This window comes from Cervus canadensis, chromosome 32 (genome assembly GCF_019320065.1).
Source record: "Cervus canadensis isolate Bull #8, Minnesota chromosome 32, ASM1932006v1, whole genome shotgun sequence".
NCBI lineage: Eukaryota > Metazoa > Chordata > Mammalia > Artiodactyla > Cervidae > Cervus > Cervus canadensis.
This window is the reverse complement of record NC_057417.1, coordinates 38,371,606-38,391,212: the sequence shown is the minus strand read 5'-3', so window position 1 is coordinate 38,391,212 and position 19,607 is coordinate 38,371,606. Positions and strand designations below refer to the sequence as shown.

The 19,607-nt window shown below is 40.6% G+C and overlaps 1 protein-coding gene across 1 annotated transcript in view; it reads right to left on the bottom strand.

Moving 5' to 3' along the window:
- The window catches only part of MEIOB (meiosis specific with OB-fold), a 32,120-nt gene extending 12,896 nt beyond the window's left edge, over positions 1-19,224 (bottom strand). The window contains exons 1-9 of the mRNA XM_043456046.1: positions 19,060-19,224; positions 14,764-14,840; positions 13,047-13,104; positions 9,173-9,304; positions 7,347-7,419; positions 3,633-3,828; positions 1,323-1,423; positions 387-439; positions 203-298 (exon numbers count right to left, since the gene is read on the bottom strand). Coding sequence (XP_043311981.1) covers positions 203-298; positions 387-439; positions 1,323-1,423; positions 3,633-3,828; positions 7,347-7,419; positions 9,173-9,304; positions 13,047-13,104; positions 14,764-14,832 — 778 coding nt within the window. The 5' untranslated portion in view covers positions 14,833-14,840; positions 19,060-19,224. The remainder of the gene's footprint in view (positions 1-202; positions 299-386; positions 440-1,322; positions 1,424-3,632; positions 3,829-7,346; positions 7,420-9,172; positions 9,305-13,046; positions 13,105-14,763; positions 14,841-19,059) is intronic.
- Between the last annotated feature and the right edge of the window lie 383 nt (positions 19,225-19,607).

Sequence of the window (19,607 nt, the reverse complement as noted above, 5' to 3'; positions counted from 1 at the left end):
TGAGTCTGGCTTTTCACATTTCTTTTGTAAATATATCAGAGATAATTCACTGTAAGTTTTAAAAAGTCATATAAGGCAGCTTTTCATTTTTAACTCAAATGAAATCCAAGCTTCATTTTCATTCTTAAACACACTATACAAATATTGGAATATGTGATATAGTCATTTCCAAAGGAATTAAAAATTTCAGATAGCTTTTTACCTGGATTAGTTGTAATAATGGTTTTTGAGATTACAGTTGCTGTCATGCTGTTCCGAAATTTGTCAAAACTTATCCTTACATCTGCGGCAAATATTACTGTTTGGGGAAAAAGCCATTTTAAAATTATTACACTGGAGGATAAAAAATTACAAATATTGAACACAATCATTGAAGTATGCAATACCTGTTTCTTGTGGCACCCAGCTTTGTGCAAGTAGAATAGATTCACTACCCCAACTGCATGTGTGAAAAAAGAAGTGACAAAAATCAAATACATTAGAAAACATTGACAGTGACCATGTTATTTATCAGAAAATGGATGTCTTAATGGCTGAGGTTAATAATCTCCCATGTGGTCCAAGGCACAAGGAAAGGTCTTGGTTTTTCCTGCATTTTTCAGGGCTACTCTGCCTATTTCACAGAAAATTTAACACCTATGGAAAGCATTCCTTCGGCACATCCATCTCTAACAACTTCTGCTCCTTCCATTCCCTCTTTTCCTATCACCCAGGTCACTCCACACTAGTTAGAACTGAGTAACTACAAGTCTAAAAATTGTGAAGTCAATCTTTCATGCCACTGAGGGATTATCCCCATAATGGATAAACTTCTTGAGGAAACTGATGGATTGAAGGCCTGTTTCAAATTCAATCTTGCATCTAAACAACACCATAGTATTCCCTGGGATGCTTCAGGGTGTAGCCCTGTCCCACATCTGACACACTGGGAGCCCCCACAGAACCCAATCTGTGACAAAACTTTCTTCTTCACCATCTTCCCATGGCCTGGCTCCAGAGTACCACCCAATGGATCACAGAAAGTCTGTCTTGTTCTTTATCAATGGGACTTAGTAAATGATCATTTGTCACAAAAGAGTATGATACTAAGTAAGTTACTATACAATCCATCTATGAAATCCCATGCCATCAAAAGATCTCATTTTAAGGTAATCATAGCTGTAATGACTGGACACAAAAGAGGAAGGTTTATTTTTTATACCATTTCCTCTTATCATCACTCCTCTCCTGATATGACATCCATCACCTCTTGATGAGATGAAAATGTTCTGACTTGGTGATAATGGCACAGATTTCAGTTTGGAACAGATGTGGGGAGTTACCATATCATTGCAAAAGAAGACTCTGTCTCATCGTAGAGTTTAACTTCACACCTCTGGCCTTTTCTTCGGTCTGAAGTTGTAAAGTATTTTGGCTCTCCAACCTTAAAAATGGAAGGAAACGGTTACTCTTCTTCACCTATAGCTGTAGAGGTACTTAAATGTTTGTTGATGGAAATACTCAAATGTTTACCTTTTAAACAACAAATTAGAAATATCAAAATAGTGAGACTCAGTAATATGTATTTAAAAGCATCTTCTACCTCTAGACTAGATGTATTTAAGTTGAAAGGTACACACATTGATTGAAGAGAGACACAGACATATGTGCTTCAAAGACTGTGGGGCCTTTTCAACACGTCAGAACAAACACTCCATGACATGCCCCTGGGTGACAGCTGTGTGGATTCACTGAGGGTAGAAGATACCTTTCAATGTCTGTGTGTCCCCATGGCTTAGCACAGGGCCCGCATGGAGCTCAGTGATTGGATGGATTCGCCTCTCCAGGCATCTTGCTGGCCCAGGTACAGGTTATCAATAACTACTTTGCTGCCTTCATAGGGATCAGCTGGAAGAACCACATGAGGAATAATAATGGGAATGTATGTTGATATACTGTCTGATTCAGTCCACCCTGTGGTGTAAGAGAATTCATGGTGGAGGTGAATTCAGGGGCCCCTCTGTGTCCTCAGGGAGTTCACAATTGGACCAGCAGGCTCCTCTGACGGCTACATAGCAATGGCTCAAGCATGGACAGTCAGCTGCCCCCTGTGCACCGCCTCCATGATCTATTGTCAGGACTGAGCTCCACGGGAAGGGGCTAGAGAAAGTCACCGCTGCCCACAGAGGATAAGGTTTACAGACAGAGTCAGAGGAGAGGACAACCTGTCACAGCAAGCAAGGGAGTGACATGAAAAGGAGCTTTAAAGGGAAGAGACCCAAGTAGAGGTGAGACAGAAGAAAGAACAGGTTAAATTAAAATGTAAAGAAAAGGAAATATAAGAGGGATGGAAGCAAAATGGGAGAAGAAAGGCATGAAAATGAAATAATATAAACCTATGAAAGGTGGTACCAGACTCAAAGAGTGGAGGCTGGAAGTGGGACATGGAAAAAGCTGTTGCAGGGTTTTGTTTATTTGTTTATTTTAATTTATTTGGCTGCACCAGGTCTTAGTGGCAACATGCGGAATCTTCATTGTGGTGAGATCTAATTCCCTAACCAGGGGTTGAACCTGGGCCCCTGCATTGAAAGTGTGGAGCCTTAACCACCAGACCAACAGTGAAGTCCCATGCAGGTTTTATATTCATACTGAGTTTTAGAAAATTCTTACTACATTGTAATACATTGGCATTACATAGAATTTCAGAGAATTGAGAGGTCATATTCTGCCTTTAAGTAAGATTGAACCTAAGTTGCCCAGAAAGGAATTTTTCCGATTGTCAAGATTGCCATGTAGGGTGTTTATTCCTCATTCCTGACTGACGGCCAAGTGCTTACTGAGTGGCAGGCACTGTGCTAGGTTGGGCTGGGGTGGTGCCTCTGTTGGCCTGTCATTGGGGATGATTGACACTCTTGCAGTTATTTAACATGGAAATGAATTAGCAAGTACTTACAACATTAACTACAAGTATTTAAATCTATTTCCCTCCCTCCCCGCCCCCCGTTACCATCATTCTGCATACTGAAGAATTGTTGCTCCTTTATTTTTATTTGTGTACTTTATTTTGTGGAAATTTGCTCCCTGTCAAGTGACTCTAGTCTGTCCAATGGAGTTCAAAACTTGCTGTAATTGCTAAGAGGGAGGTATGGACGCAAAAGGTGGTGAGACACTCCTTGGAACCCCAAGGACTGTTTTTCTGCCCTGCTTTCCAGCACCGATAGCTCACAGGGCCCCTACCACAGCACCCCGGGTTTCTCACTCTGTTCCCCCATCTCAGGGCAGCTCTGAGAACATGCACTGAATTAACTCCTTGATTTATTCAACATACACTCTTTAAAAGAACTTCCTGGAGATAGTCAAGTCAATGAATTTACTCTTTCTATTCATGCCTTTGCTAACTGAAGTATGAAAAGCTCTCATATAGTTAGTGAATCATTTATGACTGTGTGCTGCATTTAACATTCAAATACAATATTATTTTGCTACTGATTCTCAGGTAAAATGCTACTTTCCTTTAATTTTCTAAATTCAACTGAGGATGGATCAAGATATAGAGGAAATTTTACTTCAGTGATTATTAATTTCCTAACACAAATACTATGCTAGAACTCCCCCACCAAACTGAACTGGGCTTTGTTGGGATTTTAACTTACCGACCTCACAGCTGCAAGGACATTAATAATTTTCCCATCAAGACTGTGTCCATTCGCAACAATGTCACCCAGTGAATAATAATCACAAGACTCTTTAACAGGTAAGTATATCAAAGAAAGTAACTTGGCATCCACTTCATAACTGGAACAGAGTTTCACCGTTGAGTGATTCTCACTGAGCAATAGTTTATAATCACTAAATTGTAAAAACACACACACAAAGTTAATATCAAATGATTTCTAATAGAAAAATATTTCAAAGTTCACAGTTAAATTTTGGCTGTAATTTAAACTATATTTTAAAAACTATATTAAGATTTATACTTTTCACTCTTAGAAACATTGAAAAACTGTAAAATACTTTTTGTATAAAACCTATTTCCATTAAGAAAGTGTTTTAAACACCACTTTGCTGCCTCGAGTGCTAACTGCAGCATGTGGGATCCTTGTTGCAGCACGTGGGCTTAGTTGTCCTACCACATGTGGGATCTTAGTTTCCTGATCAGGGATTGAACCTGGGTCCACGGCATTTGAAGGTGGATTCTTAACCAGGGAAGTCCTCTTAGAAACACTGAAAAACTGTAAAGTACTTTTTTGTATAAAATCTATTCTCATTAAGAAAATGTTTTAAAGACCAATTAGTGTCTGAGTTTCAAGCACACTAATAGTTTGATCTTGCCCAATAATCTGAGTTTCAGTTTCTTTCTTTGTAAAAAAAGATTTTTTAAAAAGGATGTAAAAGCACTCTAAAACATTGTGTGTTGGGGGTGATTGGGCTCCATCTCTGTGACACTGGCTGTGCCGCCTACATGCTTTCCTGACCTCTTCGGCGCTCTATGGGCTTCCCTGATAGCTCAGTTTGTAAAGAATTAGCCTGCGGTGCAGGAGACCCCAATTTGATTCCTGGGTTGGGAAAATCCGCTGGAAGGGATAGACTACCCACTCCAATATTCTTGGGCTTTCCTTGTGGCTCAGCTGGTAAAGAATCTGCCTACAATGTGGGAGACCTGGGTTCAATCCCTGGGTTGGGAAGATCCCCTGGAGAAGGGAAACGATACCCACTCAGTATTCTGGCCTGGAGAATTCCAAGGACTATACAGGGTCACAAAAAGTCAGACATGACTGAGTGACTTTCACTTTCACTTTTGGAGCTCTGTCGGAACAGATGCACCGTATGTACAGGCTGAACTTGAGGTGCTCTTCCCTTTGGCCAATCAACTCCCAAGTGTGCTCCACAGAGCCTCTTTCTTACCCTCTATTCCAGCCACCCCCGCCTCCTCCCCTGCTACTGCTTTAGGTGTTTACCTCATAACTTCTTACCCAAATTACTGTCTTGTCTCCTAAGCTTCATTCCCCTACAGTTGGTCCTCCTCAGGTAGCCAAAGTGACCTTCCTAAACCATGAATATGAATATCTTTTTTCCCAGTTCAAAGATCTTCTGGGCTAGCTATCACCAAAGAATGAAACTGACACTAAAAGCAAAGCTGTCTGTGAAGGGTCTCCACTTACCTCTCTTGCTTCTTCTCCTGCTGTTCCCCTACCTATACTCCAGCCACATCGGATTCCGAGGCTATGAAACTGCCATTTTAGAGGGAAAGAAAGTTGAGTATCAACAGTTTCATGAGGTTCAGATGACTAACTGTTCTGGAAAAGGCTGGGAGATTTTGTGTTTGTCCCCTTTGCCAGGAGTGCTCTCCCCCTTCACTCATGCCTTCACTCCACAAACACTTCCTGAGAGCCAACTATCTGCTAGACCGCAGTCCAGGCCCGGGGGATAAGTGGTGAGGAAGACAGACAAGATCTATGACCTCACAGTGCTCACACGCGTGAGAGGGAAACAGACAAGAACAATTAATCAAATGATCCAGGCTTGCGATCAGTGTTACATGCTAAGTTGCTTCAGTCGTGTCCAACTTCTTCCAACCCCAGCCTGCCAGGCTCCTCTGTCCATAGAATTTTCCCAGGCAAGAATACTGGAGTGGGTTGCCATTTCCTTCTCCAGAGGATCTTCCTGACCCAGGGATCGAACCCATGTCTCTTGTGTCTCCTGCATTGGCAGGCAGGTTCTTTACACTAGCGCCACTGTTATGATGGTACCTATAACCCTGTGTGCAGGACTAAGTCATAGTAATGGGAACTGAATGGGCTACTACGGAGTAGATGTGGAAGACCTAAGGAGGTGACATTTAAGCTGACCCTTGAGTGAAAAGTGAAAGTTGCTCAGTTGTGTCAGACTTCACGACCCCATGGATACGACCCCGTATACATGTCCATGGAATTATACAGTCCATGGAATTCTCCAGGCCAGAATACTGGAGTGGATATCGTTTCCCTTCTCCAGGGGACGTTCCCAACCCAGGGATGGAACCCAGGTCTCCTGCATTGCAGGTGGATTCTTTACCAGCTGAGCCACAAGGGAAGCCCAACACTTGATTGAGAAGAGCAAATAAGACTGTTCTCTGCAGAGGGATGTGAACACGCCACACTGTTAGCGCAGAATGAGCCAGGATGTTCACAAAGTAAGGACCCTCCATGTGGCTGCAGAGAAATGAGGCCTGTAAGATGAGGTCAAAAGGTGTGCAGGCGCATGTAGTAGAGACTGCTGTGCCCACTTGGGCCCTTCACCAGCTACACCCTCTCTCCAGATCTGCCCTCGGCCAGAAGTGCCTCCACAAGAGCATGAGCAGACTTCAGCCAATAACCTGTAAATTCAGGGTACCAAAGCCCAGGCCCTTTTCTTCAGAGGGTAGCACTCTGAGGTGCAACTGATGCTCCAGAGCTCCCGCCCGCGTCAGGATGAGGTGGGGCTCCTGCTGAACCTGCCGCTTTGTTACCCCTTCCTCCCTCATGGCTGTCTTTCCAGGCTGCTTCTGAGAGCTCTGCCTCAACAAACCATCTGCAGAGAAGTCTTCTCTGAACTCTGCTTCCAGGGAACCTGAACTAAGAGAGTAAAACATGTGAAGAGAGTCATAAACTGAGATGTAAAATGGATATATGACTTCTAAGATTTATTTTTTCACTTTTCAGGTTTAATATGATGAGTTAAATTTCTGTAAATCTAAGAATGAGAAGTGAAGTGAAGTGTTAGTTGCTCAGTCTTTGCAACCCCATGGACTAGGGCTCATCAGGCTCTTCTGTCCATGGGATTCTCCAGGCAGGAATATTGGGGTAGGTTGCCATTTCCTTCTCCAGGAGATCTTCCTGACCCAGGGGTCAAACTCGGGTCTCCTGCATTGCAGGCAGACTCTTTACCGTGTGAGCCACCATGGAAAAATGAGAATCAACGTATTAAAAATAAAGTCATTTCCTATGTGATCCTATGTCAAGGTAAATTATTTCATAATCAAAGATAAATACTGTGTGGCAGAATTAAACTCCGAATTTTCAACCTGAAGTACACACATCTTTAGTAAGTGAAAAAAATGAAAGTGTTAGTCACTCGGTCGTGTCCTACTCTGCGACCCCATGGACTGTAGCCTGCCAGGCTTCTCTGTCCATGGAATTATCCAGGCAAGAATACTGGAGTGGGTAGCCATTGCCTTCACCAGGGGATCTTCCCGACCTAGGGATAGAACCCATGCATTGCAGGCAGATTCTTTACCATCTGAGCCACTAGGGAAGCCCCTACACCACTCCCAGCTAATCTGACACACACAAACTTATTAGTAATAATCATCCTGGCACAAAGGTTGTTGACCTCTGTGCTGGATTTACCTAGGAGTTGCAGGACTGAACTTTTCTTCTCTTTCTAATTCCTTTGTTTGGATCAGAGGATTCTCAATAATCACTATAACAGAGGGGAAAATATGATGCTATTACCAAAAAAGTAACAGGATAAATTTAAAAAACAAGTGTACATAACAATGAACATTACAGTATTATTTCTAATTTTGAGTTGCTTTAATATTCTTCACAATTGTTTTTTTTTTGTTTTGCTGTGACCAATGGAATCCTAGGGTATGACCAATCAATTTGATCTTAGATGATATTTCTTATACTTTGTGTTTAAATTCTGACATATGACCTGCATTAATATTCTTTTGTTAAAAAAATATTACTTTGTTGATTAGTTATACAGAACATCTGATGTGGTTACAACATGCCCTGCTATAAAATGAACACTTAAATTGATCTTCACCCAATTCAAAGTTGTTCTCAAAAACAATAGTGGTAGTTAGAAAGAGCAGTGCAAAATCTGGGTCCTGATTTGAAACTTACAACTTATCAGCTTTATGACTTAATAGTTTAGGGTTTCCATTTCCTATGGTCTATTGTTAGACATTTTGTGCTGCATTTTGTTAATTCCTCACACAACCATCCCTTTATTATCCCTTTTTCCAAGTGAAGAAATTGAAGTTCACAGAGGTTAAATAATTTTCTTGAGGTGTTATATCTAGAAAGTAGTAGAGTTAGAATTGTTTTGATTCAAAAATCTATAATCTTAAAAAAAAAAAATCTATAATCTTTTTACTCAGCCACAGAAAACTCTTATTTAGTTTTATAAGCATCGTCAGATTTACATCCTTATAATCCCTCATCTCACTCGTCCTGACAACAAGCATCAGTGTAGAATGCAGGTTACCATCGAATATATCTTCAGCTCTATGTAAGTGTTGTTCTGGCACGCATCCACAGATGCTTCTGCTTGTCCGGGGCCCTGAGACATCTGCAGAGTTTTCTGCCTTCACAGTCCATAGGTCCAATTACCTTATTATTCAGTTAGCAAGATACTATATAACCCTGAAGTTAATAGTATGATGGGTGCTGAGTAATCAGTATGGGTAATAGGATGCTCGATATTGCAGGATTAGAGAGGAGTAGTTTAATTGTCTGTGTTACTCTTTCTCTTCTTTTTTCTACCATGAAAGAGAGCTGGTATACTGCTTTCTTGTTTATTGTATGAGGCTAGAGCTGTTATCTATTGAGTGACTAAATTCTACACTTCATACCAGGCACACTATCTCATTTAAGATTCATAAGAATCTACTGGGTATTAATTCATAGTTGAGGCTCAACAAGATTATGAAATTTTCTCAAATAAATAAGTGTTAGTATTTGGATTTGAATCCAGATCCACCTGTTCTCAAAGTCTTGTTCTTTTGAATATACTATACTGTACTATCACAGAGATACTGGGGTAGGTAGAGGATATGAAGATTTGCTATTTTAGACTAAAAGTTTCTTAAAATTCCATCAAAAATTCAAGTCATCTTTTATCAAAGTCTACTTAGCAGTTCCATTATATGTTTACAAAAAGATAAATGATTACAGTCACAAGAGAGACTGATGCAAAGTGAAATAGAAATAAACCAAAGATTATAGAGCTCCTAGTAAAAGTATGTGATTATTCTGTTTGTATGTTTCAACTGAACGCTGAATGTCTTGTGTTATACTCTTAACACTTGACTTTTTTCTGATAAGATTCTTGAGAATAAGAATTATGTCTTATTTCACTCCGATGCCCTCAGTGTAGTCACCAAAAAACACATCAAGGGAATAATACTGTAAGAGAAACAGTTTAAGAATCAGTGCCAACTTACCACATTCACCGACCCTAAAGCTGTCAGAAAGTGATCTTATGTAATCTTCACTGCCCCAGGATGTTGCATTTACAAAATGGGTTGTTGAATCACGAATGGTGAAACTGAAAGTGTACCTTTCTGATCCAATATCTAAGGGAAAACCAAGGCTTTTATTTTTCAGATGAAAAGTTTTAATTTTAAACAAAGGTGGTTATTATGATGCTAAAACACTCAAACACATGGTATAAAAAATTATTTCAGATATAAATTCTACAACGTTATGCTTTAAGAATTGCAAAGCTGCCAAGGTAGATAATTCACCTCACTGTGACCTCTCTGTTCCCTTTGCCTAGTTACCTCTATATTCAGAGGGAAATAACGTGTAGGTTTGAACCAACCTGATATTAGTTTATATTCTCCATTTCTCTCTTACTGTTGTTTTAACCTAAGTCATAATTCAGATCTAAATTATTTCAAAACAAATAAATGTGTGCTAGCTAAAATATACCACTAGGGGTCAGCAAGCACTTCTTTCCAGAATAAATTCCAAAATAAATTTCTTTGTTTTTGCTAATTAAAAAAGTAATACAATGAATGGATAAAGAAGATGTGGTACATGTATAATCAATCTGATTTTGGTGTTGACCATCTGATAATGCCCATGTGTAGTGTGTTGAAAGTGTTAGTCATTCAATCGTGTCAGACTTTTTGGGACCCCATGGACTATAGCCCGCCAGGCTCCTCTGTTCATGGAATTCTCCAGGCAAAAATACTGAAGACACAAAATACAAAAATACTGGAGAAGGGTTGTCATTTCCTTCTCCAGGGGATCTTCCCAACGCCGGGATCAAACCCAGTTCTCCCACTTCGCAGGCAAATTCTTTACCATTTGAGCCACCAAAGAATCCTGTCCATGTGTAGAATCAGCCATAAAAATAATGAATTTTAGTCAGTTCTAGTGAAATGGGTGAACCTACAGCCTATTAAACAGAGTGAAGTAAGTTTGAAAGAGAAAAACAAATATCGTATACTAACATATATGTATGGAATCTAGAAAAGTGGCATTGATTATCTTATTTGCAGGGAAGACATAGATGTAGAGAACAGAATTGTGGACACAGTGGGGGAAGAAAAGTGTGGGATGAATGGAGAAAGTAGCATTGACATATATACACTATCATGTGTAAAACAGATGGCTGGTGAGAAGCTGCTATTTAACTGAGAGCCTAGCCTGGTGCTCTGTGATGACCTAGAGGGGTGAGATTGGGGGAGGGGAAGGAGGCTCAAGAGGGAGGAGATGTATGTATAACTATGACTTGTTCACATTGTTGTACGGCAGAAATTAACATAATATTGTGAAGCAATTTTCCTTCCATTAATAAATTAAAAAATTTAAAAAAGAAATACAAACAGCATGATACTGACACAAAAACAGACACACAGATCAGTGAAATAGGATAGAAAGCCCAGAAATAAACCCACACAATTACGGTCAATTAGTCTACAACAAAGGAGGCAAGAATATACAATGGCAAAAAGACAGTTTCTTCAATAAGTAGTGCTGGGAAAACTGAACAGTTACATGTAGAAGAGTGAAATTAGAACATTCTCTAATACCATATACAAAAATAAACTCAAAATGGATTAAAGACCTAAATGTAAGACCAGATATCATGAAACTCCTAGAGAAAAACATAGGCAGAACATACTTTGACATAAATTATAGCAATACTTTATTGGATCCATTCCTAAAATAAAAATAAACAAGTGGAAACTAATTAAACTTAAATGCATTTGCATAGCAAAGGAAAAGATAACCTACTGAATGGGAAAAATTATATGCTAATGATATGACCAATAGGGATTAATATCCAACATAAATCTTCAGCTCATACAGCTCAACATAAAAAAACCCTAACAACCCAATTTAAAAAAATAGGAAGAACTGAATAGGCATTTTTTCCAAACAGGAAATGCAGATGGCCAACAGGCACATGAAAAGATGCTCAACATCACTAATTATCAGGAAAATATAAATTAAAACCACAATGAGCTATTCCCTCACACCTGTCAGAATGACTATCGTCATAAAGAAAAGAATAGGGGCCTTCCTTGGTGGCTCAGTGGTAAAGAATCCACCTGCCAATGCAGGGGACATGGGTTCGATCCCTGGTTCAAGAAGATCTCAGATGTCGCACGGCAACTAAGCCTGGGAGCCACAACTACTGAGCCCACCCGCTGCAACTACTGAAGTCCCACACCCTAGAGCAGACAAGGCAATGAGAAGCCCGAGAACAGCAACCAGAGAAAGCAAAGAGTAGCCCCTGCTCACCACAACTAGAGAAAGCCTGTGCACAGCGACAAGGACTCAGCACAGCCAAAATTAAAAGAGATAAATATATAAAAAATTAAATCAAAAAAGAAATCTTCCCTTTAATGTGGTGTATATGTGTGTAATGCTCACTCAGTAGTTTCTGACTCTATGCAACCCTATGGACTGTAACCTGCCAGGTTCCTCTGTCCCTGGAATTCTCCAGGCAAGAATACTGGAGTGGGTAGCCATTCCCTTCTTCAGGGGATCTTTGTGACCCAGGGACTGAACCCAGGTCTACTGCATTGCAGACGGATTCTTTACCACTTAGCCACCAGGGAAGCCCACCTGTCACTATACCACAAGTCAATTAACACAGCCACGATTACTCAGGTGATTCAAACAGAACTGTCTTCTGCCAAAATTACTGGCTGGCTGACTAGAGCTCTGATTTCCTCAAGCTGTATCAAAGAATTTATACCATACCATTTAATAAAAAGCACTGACACTTTAGAAGCTAGTAATAGTGTATTGCTACTTTTGGTATTCTATATTGTATCTCTGCATGTAAACTATAAAAGTTTGAAGATCGGTTGATTTTACTTATTTGTTTTGGTCTCTGCTGCGGCACGTGGGATCTTCGGTCTTCCTCGCAGCATGTAGTTCCTTGACTAGAAATCAAACCTGGGCCCCCTGCATTGGGAGGTTGAAGTCTTAGCCATTGGACAGCTGGGAACAGCCAAGGAAGTCCCTGAAGGTCAGTTGATTTAAAAAATCTGTTTTAGTCTTGGATTATGTTTCCATAGTCCTAAAACTGTTGCATAGACAACTAAATAAGGACCACTAAAGCCAGACTTAACTGTATTTCCCACGTATGAAAGATGATTTTTTTCCCCACTGAATCATTTAGTTCTTCGAATAAATACACAGATACTGCTGCATACTTCCCTCCCTCAACACTGTCTTGACATCCATGCTGGATGGCCTCCTACCACTTTCTGTTTTCTATGAGATTTACCTGTGTCCTTGTATTTGATACTGACAGTTTACATGGAGTTCCTACTCTATGTTACACACTCTTACATGTACAAGCTCATGTAAGTCTCATCCCAGCTTTGTTTACCCTGATTCTGTGGCTCTGCCTAGGACAGACTCGGGGGTGAGCCCTGTCAATCTGGCTCCACGTCCATCCTCTCAGATGCTCTGATATCTGAGGATGATGGGAGAGACTACAACTTCTTTCTCCAGTCTTTACACTGGGTTTTGCACAATGGAGGAGCTCAGAAAGTACATGTTGATACACATTAATGAGCTGACCAATTTAACTAGCTATTTTAATACTGTATACACAGCTTTTAAAGTTATGCTTTAGAAATATCAAATAAAACCATTAAAATGATTTTAATGCCCTCACACATGTGGCCTTAAATCAAGTACTTTACCATGCAATAGAGAACATGGCCATTGCTCTTAGGGAGTTAAACAGGCATGAGAAATTTAATCACTTAAATATACTTTGTTGTAGTCATAAGCCACAGTTGATGAAAAATGAAGCAAAGAGTTAGTTAAATAGAACTCAGCTTTTTCTGTCTGGAAAGCCTTTGACATCTGTTTTTCCAATAACTATGCCGATTATTTTCTGAAAAACAAAAAGGTTATAGAAGACGAATATTAAACACAGATGGAGATGGTAAATTTAATTTCATGGACTTGTTATATTTTACTGGCTCTAACAAACATTTTTGACTAGGAACCATTTAAATGTATTTATTCCAGACAAACATCTAAAAGAACTTCATAAATGTTCATTCTACAAGGAATAGTACAAAGTAATAAGACAGTTAACTGCTATTACAAATATAATCATTTAATACTTAGTATGTTTCTACTTTATTTTCAATCACTAGGTGGAGCACAGTAACTGCCCTATGCTATCAATTCTTACTGAATTCATTCAAAGCACATGTATAATGCAATTTAATTTGCCATGGTCTTCAAAGCTTTCTTTATACGGGTTTCTAACAATCCACATAAAATTGCTTAGCTTCTTAATGCAAACATGCTGGACAGTAACATATATTAGATTGTAACAAAACTTACATATCACTGCTAATAAATCTAAGCTCTAAAGTCCTAGATCTTGAAGGTATTAACATGTCTTTAATATTTTTAATGTTCTCTTTAGTGACTAACAAAGAAAAATTAAATATTTTCAAATACTATTAAAAATAAAAATAACTATCTTTTTCTGAAAGGATGAACTTATATCACATAATTCTAGCAACTGACTTTAACCTTGCAATAATTTGTTCAATTTTAAATACATGCAAGCTTTTAAGACTACCACATCCTAGCTGAGCTATTAGCTAGTCTTATTATATTTAGACACACTGTTATTATTTTTTAAAATTCCATATGCTGCAGCTCTCACTGAATTTTGTTAGGAAAACAACCAATGGGAATATTGAGTAAAATTTTCTAACTGAAGAGGCAATTAGCAAAGAGTTTACCTTTCAAGAAAAACTGTAACAGCGATTATTTTTAACATTAATAAAGTTTAAATTGCAAACTATTAAAGTTATATGTAATTTATCTCATTTTAAGAAATCTGATTTACACATTCCAAATGTAAACAGCAGACTGCTGGGGATAGGAAAGATAAGGGAGTATGATAATTGCTTTATAGTAAGTTCTTCACCTTATAATATGATTCCACCTAGATTCCTTTCAAATAAATAACAATCTTGGCAAATTTGAAATGACTGGTGCCCCCACAACCCTTCTCGACAAAATTAATTTTCACACAATGATTTCAGAAACACATCTTTTGTGTACCTTTATGTCACAAAAGCAACATAATAACAAGTATTTCAGTATATAACTTGGACAGTTTGATTGGACAATAGACACTGCTTAACAAAAATGCTTAATCTTGCCATGCTAAATTTGAGTGCATATTAAATATTTAGTTTGTTGTTGTTCAGTCGCGAAGTTGTGTCTAACTTTTTGCTATATTTAATTAATACAAATAAACTTCCAATAATTTTTAACAATTACTAGTAATATCTATAATCTCCTAATGTGCAGACAAAAAAAGACTAATTTTCATTTAGCTGGCATAAATACAAAGAGGTTTAGGAGCATTTAATATCTAACAATCACTAGTGCAATGAGTACCTGTATACTTGTCAATTATACAAGCATGTGTTGAAATGAATCAATAATGTTGACATAATGTAATATCACCACCTAAAGCTTCAACAGAGAACAAATTAACTACTGCACTGCTGCAACTTACCAGATTAGCCATATTTGGATGCAGATTTGAAAGTGCAGTAAAGTTCTTTGATGCAATGGAGTTGGCCATTCTTTTATCTGCATTTTAGAAAATATAATTTAGATGCATAAGTTAAACAACTGAAATAAAGCTTGAAAAATTCCAAGACTGAAAAAAGAATTTATTTAGGAAAGTATGGGATATTCTACTCATTCTTTGGGAAAACTTTATTTATGTGGCTGCACTAAATCTTAGTTGCAGCTTGTTAAGTCCTTCGATCTTCACTGCGGCATGAGGAACCTTCAGTCTATAGTTGTGGAAGGTGGGATTTTTAGTTGCAGCATGCAAACTCTTAGCTGTGGCATGTGGGATCTCGTTCCCTGACCAGGGATCGAATCCATGCCCCCTGCATTGGGAGCTCAGAATCTTAGCCACTGGACCACCAAGGAAGTACCAGAAAAATTTTATTTTATTTTATTTTATTTTTATTAGTTGGAGGCTAATTACTTCACATTTTCTTTTTTTTTCTTTTTTTTTTTACTTTATTATTTTTTTTAAACCCACTGAAATGTTGTGAAGTAACAGAAAAATTTTATATTACAACAGTGACATGTAAGCTAGATTCAACCTGTAAAGAGCATATTTTTAAAAGGTCTTTTAAAGTTATGAATGATATAGTTAGGTTTCAATTTTTTTTCATTTATTTTTATTAGTTGGAGGCTAATTACTTTATAATATTGTAGTGGCTTCTGCCATACATTGACATGAATCAGCCATGGATTTACATGTGTTCCCCATCCCCATCCCCCCTCCCGCCTCCCTCCCCATACCATCCCTCTGGGTCTTCCCAGTGCACCAGCCCTGAGCACTTGTCTCATGCATCCAACCTGGGCTGGTGGTCTGTTTCACCCTTGATAGTATACTTATTTCAATGCTATTCTCTCAGAACATCCCACCCTCGCCTTCTCCCTCAGAGTCCCAAAGTCTGTTCTGTACATCTGTGTCTCTTTTTCTGTTTTGCATATTGGGTTATCGTTACACTTTGCAAAAAAAAATTAGTCAATGTTTAAGCAAATTTAGAGTTTCAGATGAGAGATGATACAATGGGACATTTGCAGATTTAAATATTTATTACCATAAAGCCTACTTAAAAAAAAACAACATAGCAAAACTACACTGTAACCACCTTGAATCGTGCTTTTAGTTACACTGTGTATGGGGATAGGCAGTACTTCACCTATTGGTAAATAAGCTCCATCAGGGCAGAAGTAGCATCTTACACACAATTTGTGAGTGCATTTCAATGCTACCTTCCACATAAAAAGCACTCAATAAACATGAGATAAATGAAAGAGACTTGTCCCTCAACTTAGTCACTAGAAAAGGTTTTAGTAATAACAGCTGTCAGCTACACCCAACTAGCAGATTTACTTGATTTCACTTCATTCACCTCTTTAACAGTGAATGCTCTCATCTCCATGCTGTACACATCTCCAATGTGTACTCCAGGACACATTGCATAGCATAAGTTTCAAGAAGGCTGCACAATTACTCAAATATGATTTTGAATTCCAGCGCCACTAGTTTGTAGTCAAATGTTTTGAATTACTGAGCTTTAATCTCCTCATCCAAAAAATATGGATAACATCTACCCTACAAGGTTGTTGTGAGAATTCAAAATAGTGTACATAAAGAGCCAAGATGTCCACAGGCTCTTGACAGATGAGAACACTGCTTTTCATTCTTATCTAATGTATCAGTTTCTGCATTCAAGCCAGAATAAACAATTTAGCAGTGTTAAGGTCCTACTTATTTTTCAGCTGAGTCTGATCTGGCTCACTATGCAATTTCAGTCTCTGAAATACTTACCAGCCTGACAGATTCATTCATTCATCCATCCACTCAGCCAACACTTATTGAGAGACTGTCAAGAGCTAGACACTTGAGGTTAGAGAAGAAAAACTATTCAGTAGCCAGATTTTGTGTAAAAATACTATCCATCTACATACTGAGTTCTCCAATATTTTACCCCTTAACATCTCTTGGTGGTTACTTACTTAGAGGAATATCACATGAACTCTTTGAAGTTCCTTCACTTCCTACTGTTAATCAAAATATACGGTGATATACTTTAGTGTCTGTCTACAAAAAGGAAATGACAACTTACTTCTCTAGGTTTTTGAGAAATACAAAATTAACACGAAATAAAGAGGCCAGTATGATGAAACAGAGATTACAACCATTCATCAGCAACTGCTGTCCCTTCTATTTTCCAAATATATTTAAAAAGTCTCTGTTTATCCATCTCCAGTGCCATCTCCTCAGTCCAAGGGTCAGTCATTCCTCATCTAGAGTACTGCTATTACCTAATCTTATGCATAGTTTATTCATTCAACACATGTGAGTTGAGTGTCTGACATGTATCAGGTACTGAATCAGGACAGGAGGGGCGGCTCAGAGAAAAGCGAAAGAAAAAAAAAAAAAAGCAAGTGCCAGGTGTGGGGCTAGACGTGTACAGCCCCAAGACCACAGACCCAGCTCCTTGACAAGGTAAAAGGGAAAGGCGGTGAAGGAACTAGTCCAGTTAAGATAAACTGGTGGCCAAGTCACAGGTAATAGTTGTGGAGTGCCTATTATGAGGCTGGCCCTATACTACAGACATTAGATACACATCATCTCCCCCCCGCCGCCCCCCCCACAGTTGATTACCACTCTCCAGATACCTCAGCAGCTCTCCTTTCAACAAATGGGACCTGGGACCTTGGCACACAGTTCCATCTTCCTTGAGCATCCTCTCCAATCCCACCCTCAGATCCTCCCAAGACAAGAGCTTTAACATTTTGGGGGTCTCAAAGAGAAGATCTTATCACCCTCCTTCAAGTATCCCCCAGCCTCGATTCCTTCTCTCAGCATTCTTAATTCCCTCATTACAGGATGGGGCTCAGGATGAAAGGGCTGTGCCTTGCCTTGCCCTTACTGTGTCCTACAGTGCCTATTAGGCTTGCACCTCAGGCACAGTAGCTGCTAGCTATTTGTTGACTAAATTAATGAACGAGTCCTAAAAGAAACCTGATTTGTAATTTGAGAATAATATTGCTACAATTAACTTTCTGGGTAAACAGAATTTTAGTTACTAACTAATTTTACATTTATGTCCAGCACTTAAATTATAGAAGCAAGTACAAATTGTAACCTACTATTCTAGATCAACAGAGCTTCCAAAGAGCTGGCATTGATGGTCCTATATAATCGTCTAGTTTATTCTACAGACATGTGCTGGAGCTGCTACAGAGAAGTCCTCTTATGTGGTTATTTCTGTACGTGAAAATCCCCCCAAACTTCCATCACAAACCAAAGACTTTTTTTTTTTTTTAACAGACTTTGACAAAGTTGGCCACCTTGCCTAGAGGGGAACAGTTGTTCAATTATTTTTATAAATCCAATTCAAAAGGGTAGTTTTTACTCCTTCAGTGGGAACTCAGCAAGTTTTGCATACTCTGGGTTGGCCATAAGAAAACGGGCAACCGGCCATCACCAGAGAACTCACCAGCACGGAGACAAAAAGAGAGCTTGCTAGTAAACTTTCAAGGTAGTCTTAATTTTTTTTAACCAAACACTGCTTTGAAAAAAAGGACGAAAGAGAGGGAAGAAGGGACATGACTTGCACACAGGGATTAAAAACCGTCCCTTTTAAACCCTTCACGCTTTAAAATGTACCTGAAGATTCCAAATCTAGGACATTCTAGAATAGGGAACACTGTGGAGAGGGCGCCCGAGGTGGCGGGGAGCGGGGTGTGAGTCGTGGGTGGGGACCTCCAGGGCCGGTGCCCTTGCGCAAGTGTCTGCACACACCTGTCAACCCCACAGAACGGCTGCGCGTCAGCCAGGCTGAGGTTGGGGGGAGCGGGCCGGTGATGCACTGAGTTACCTCAGGAGGCGCTTATACCCCCCGCATCGATTACACCCGCGCGTCTACGTTGGCCGCGCCACGCGGACGAGCACACTCCACCCGTGTCCTGTGTTCGTACGTGACTGTGACTCCGCGGGTGTGGACTGGAAGCCGGCGTCAGCTGCCCACTTCGCACCCGGGCTCGCACCCCGGCGCGTCCCCCGAACCGCAACCCGCCGGCTTCCACCTCTCGAGGGCACCGGGGTGACCGCCACCCGAGGAGCCCGCGGGCAGCCTGGAAGGGAGACCGTTCCCACCGCAGACGGCGCGGCCCAGAGGCCTGCCCTCAGGAACAGACGACGGCCCGCCGCCAGCCGCCACCCGGCTTCACCTCAGCGTCCGCGCCGACTGCTCCCGGGAGCGCTCACCTAGACGCTCTCGCTTTTAGACAGCAGCCAGCAACACGCAGGCCCCGCCCAGACGCCTCCCCCGCTCGGCCGGAATTCGGCTTCTTCTCCACAGCGCGTTCTGCCCACAGCCCCAGCGCTCGAGGGTCGCCGCGGGAGGACAGCCCTGGACCGTTAGCCCAAGCCCCGCCCCCGCCGATCTCAGACTCCGCCCACTCCTGGGCTCTGCCCAGCCCCCAAGTTCTGATCCCACCTCCAGATCCGAGTCCACGCATGCCCCTCCCACCGACCTCAGACTCCACCCACGCCCTGACTCTGCCCCGCCCTCAGCTTCGACCCCACCCAGCCCCCCTCAGCAAACTCCGGTTCCACTCACTCCCTGCCTGCCCCACCCAAGCTCTGCTGACTCCGCCCACTCCTTGCCCCGCCCCGCCCCTCGCCCTGACTCCGCCCTCAGCCCTGCCCTGCGGCTCCCGACGCCTTGAGGGTCGCCGCCCCTCTGCTGTCTGGGTCTTGAGGACAGAGACTCTGGGAGACTGGCCGCCAGTGGTTCCCGTTTCTTTGCTTTC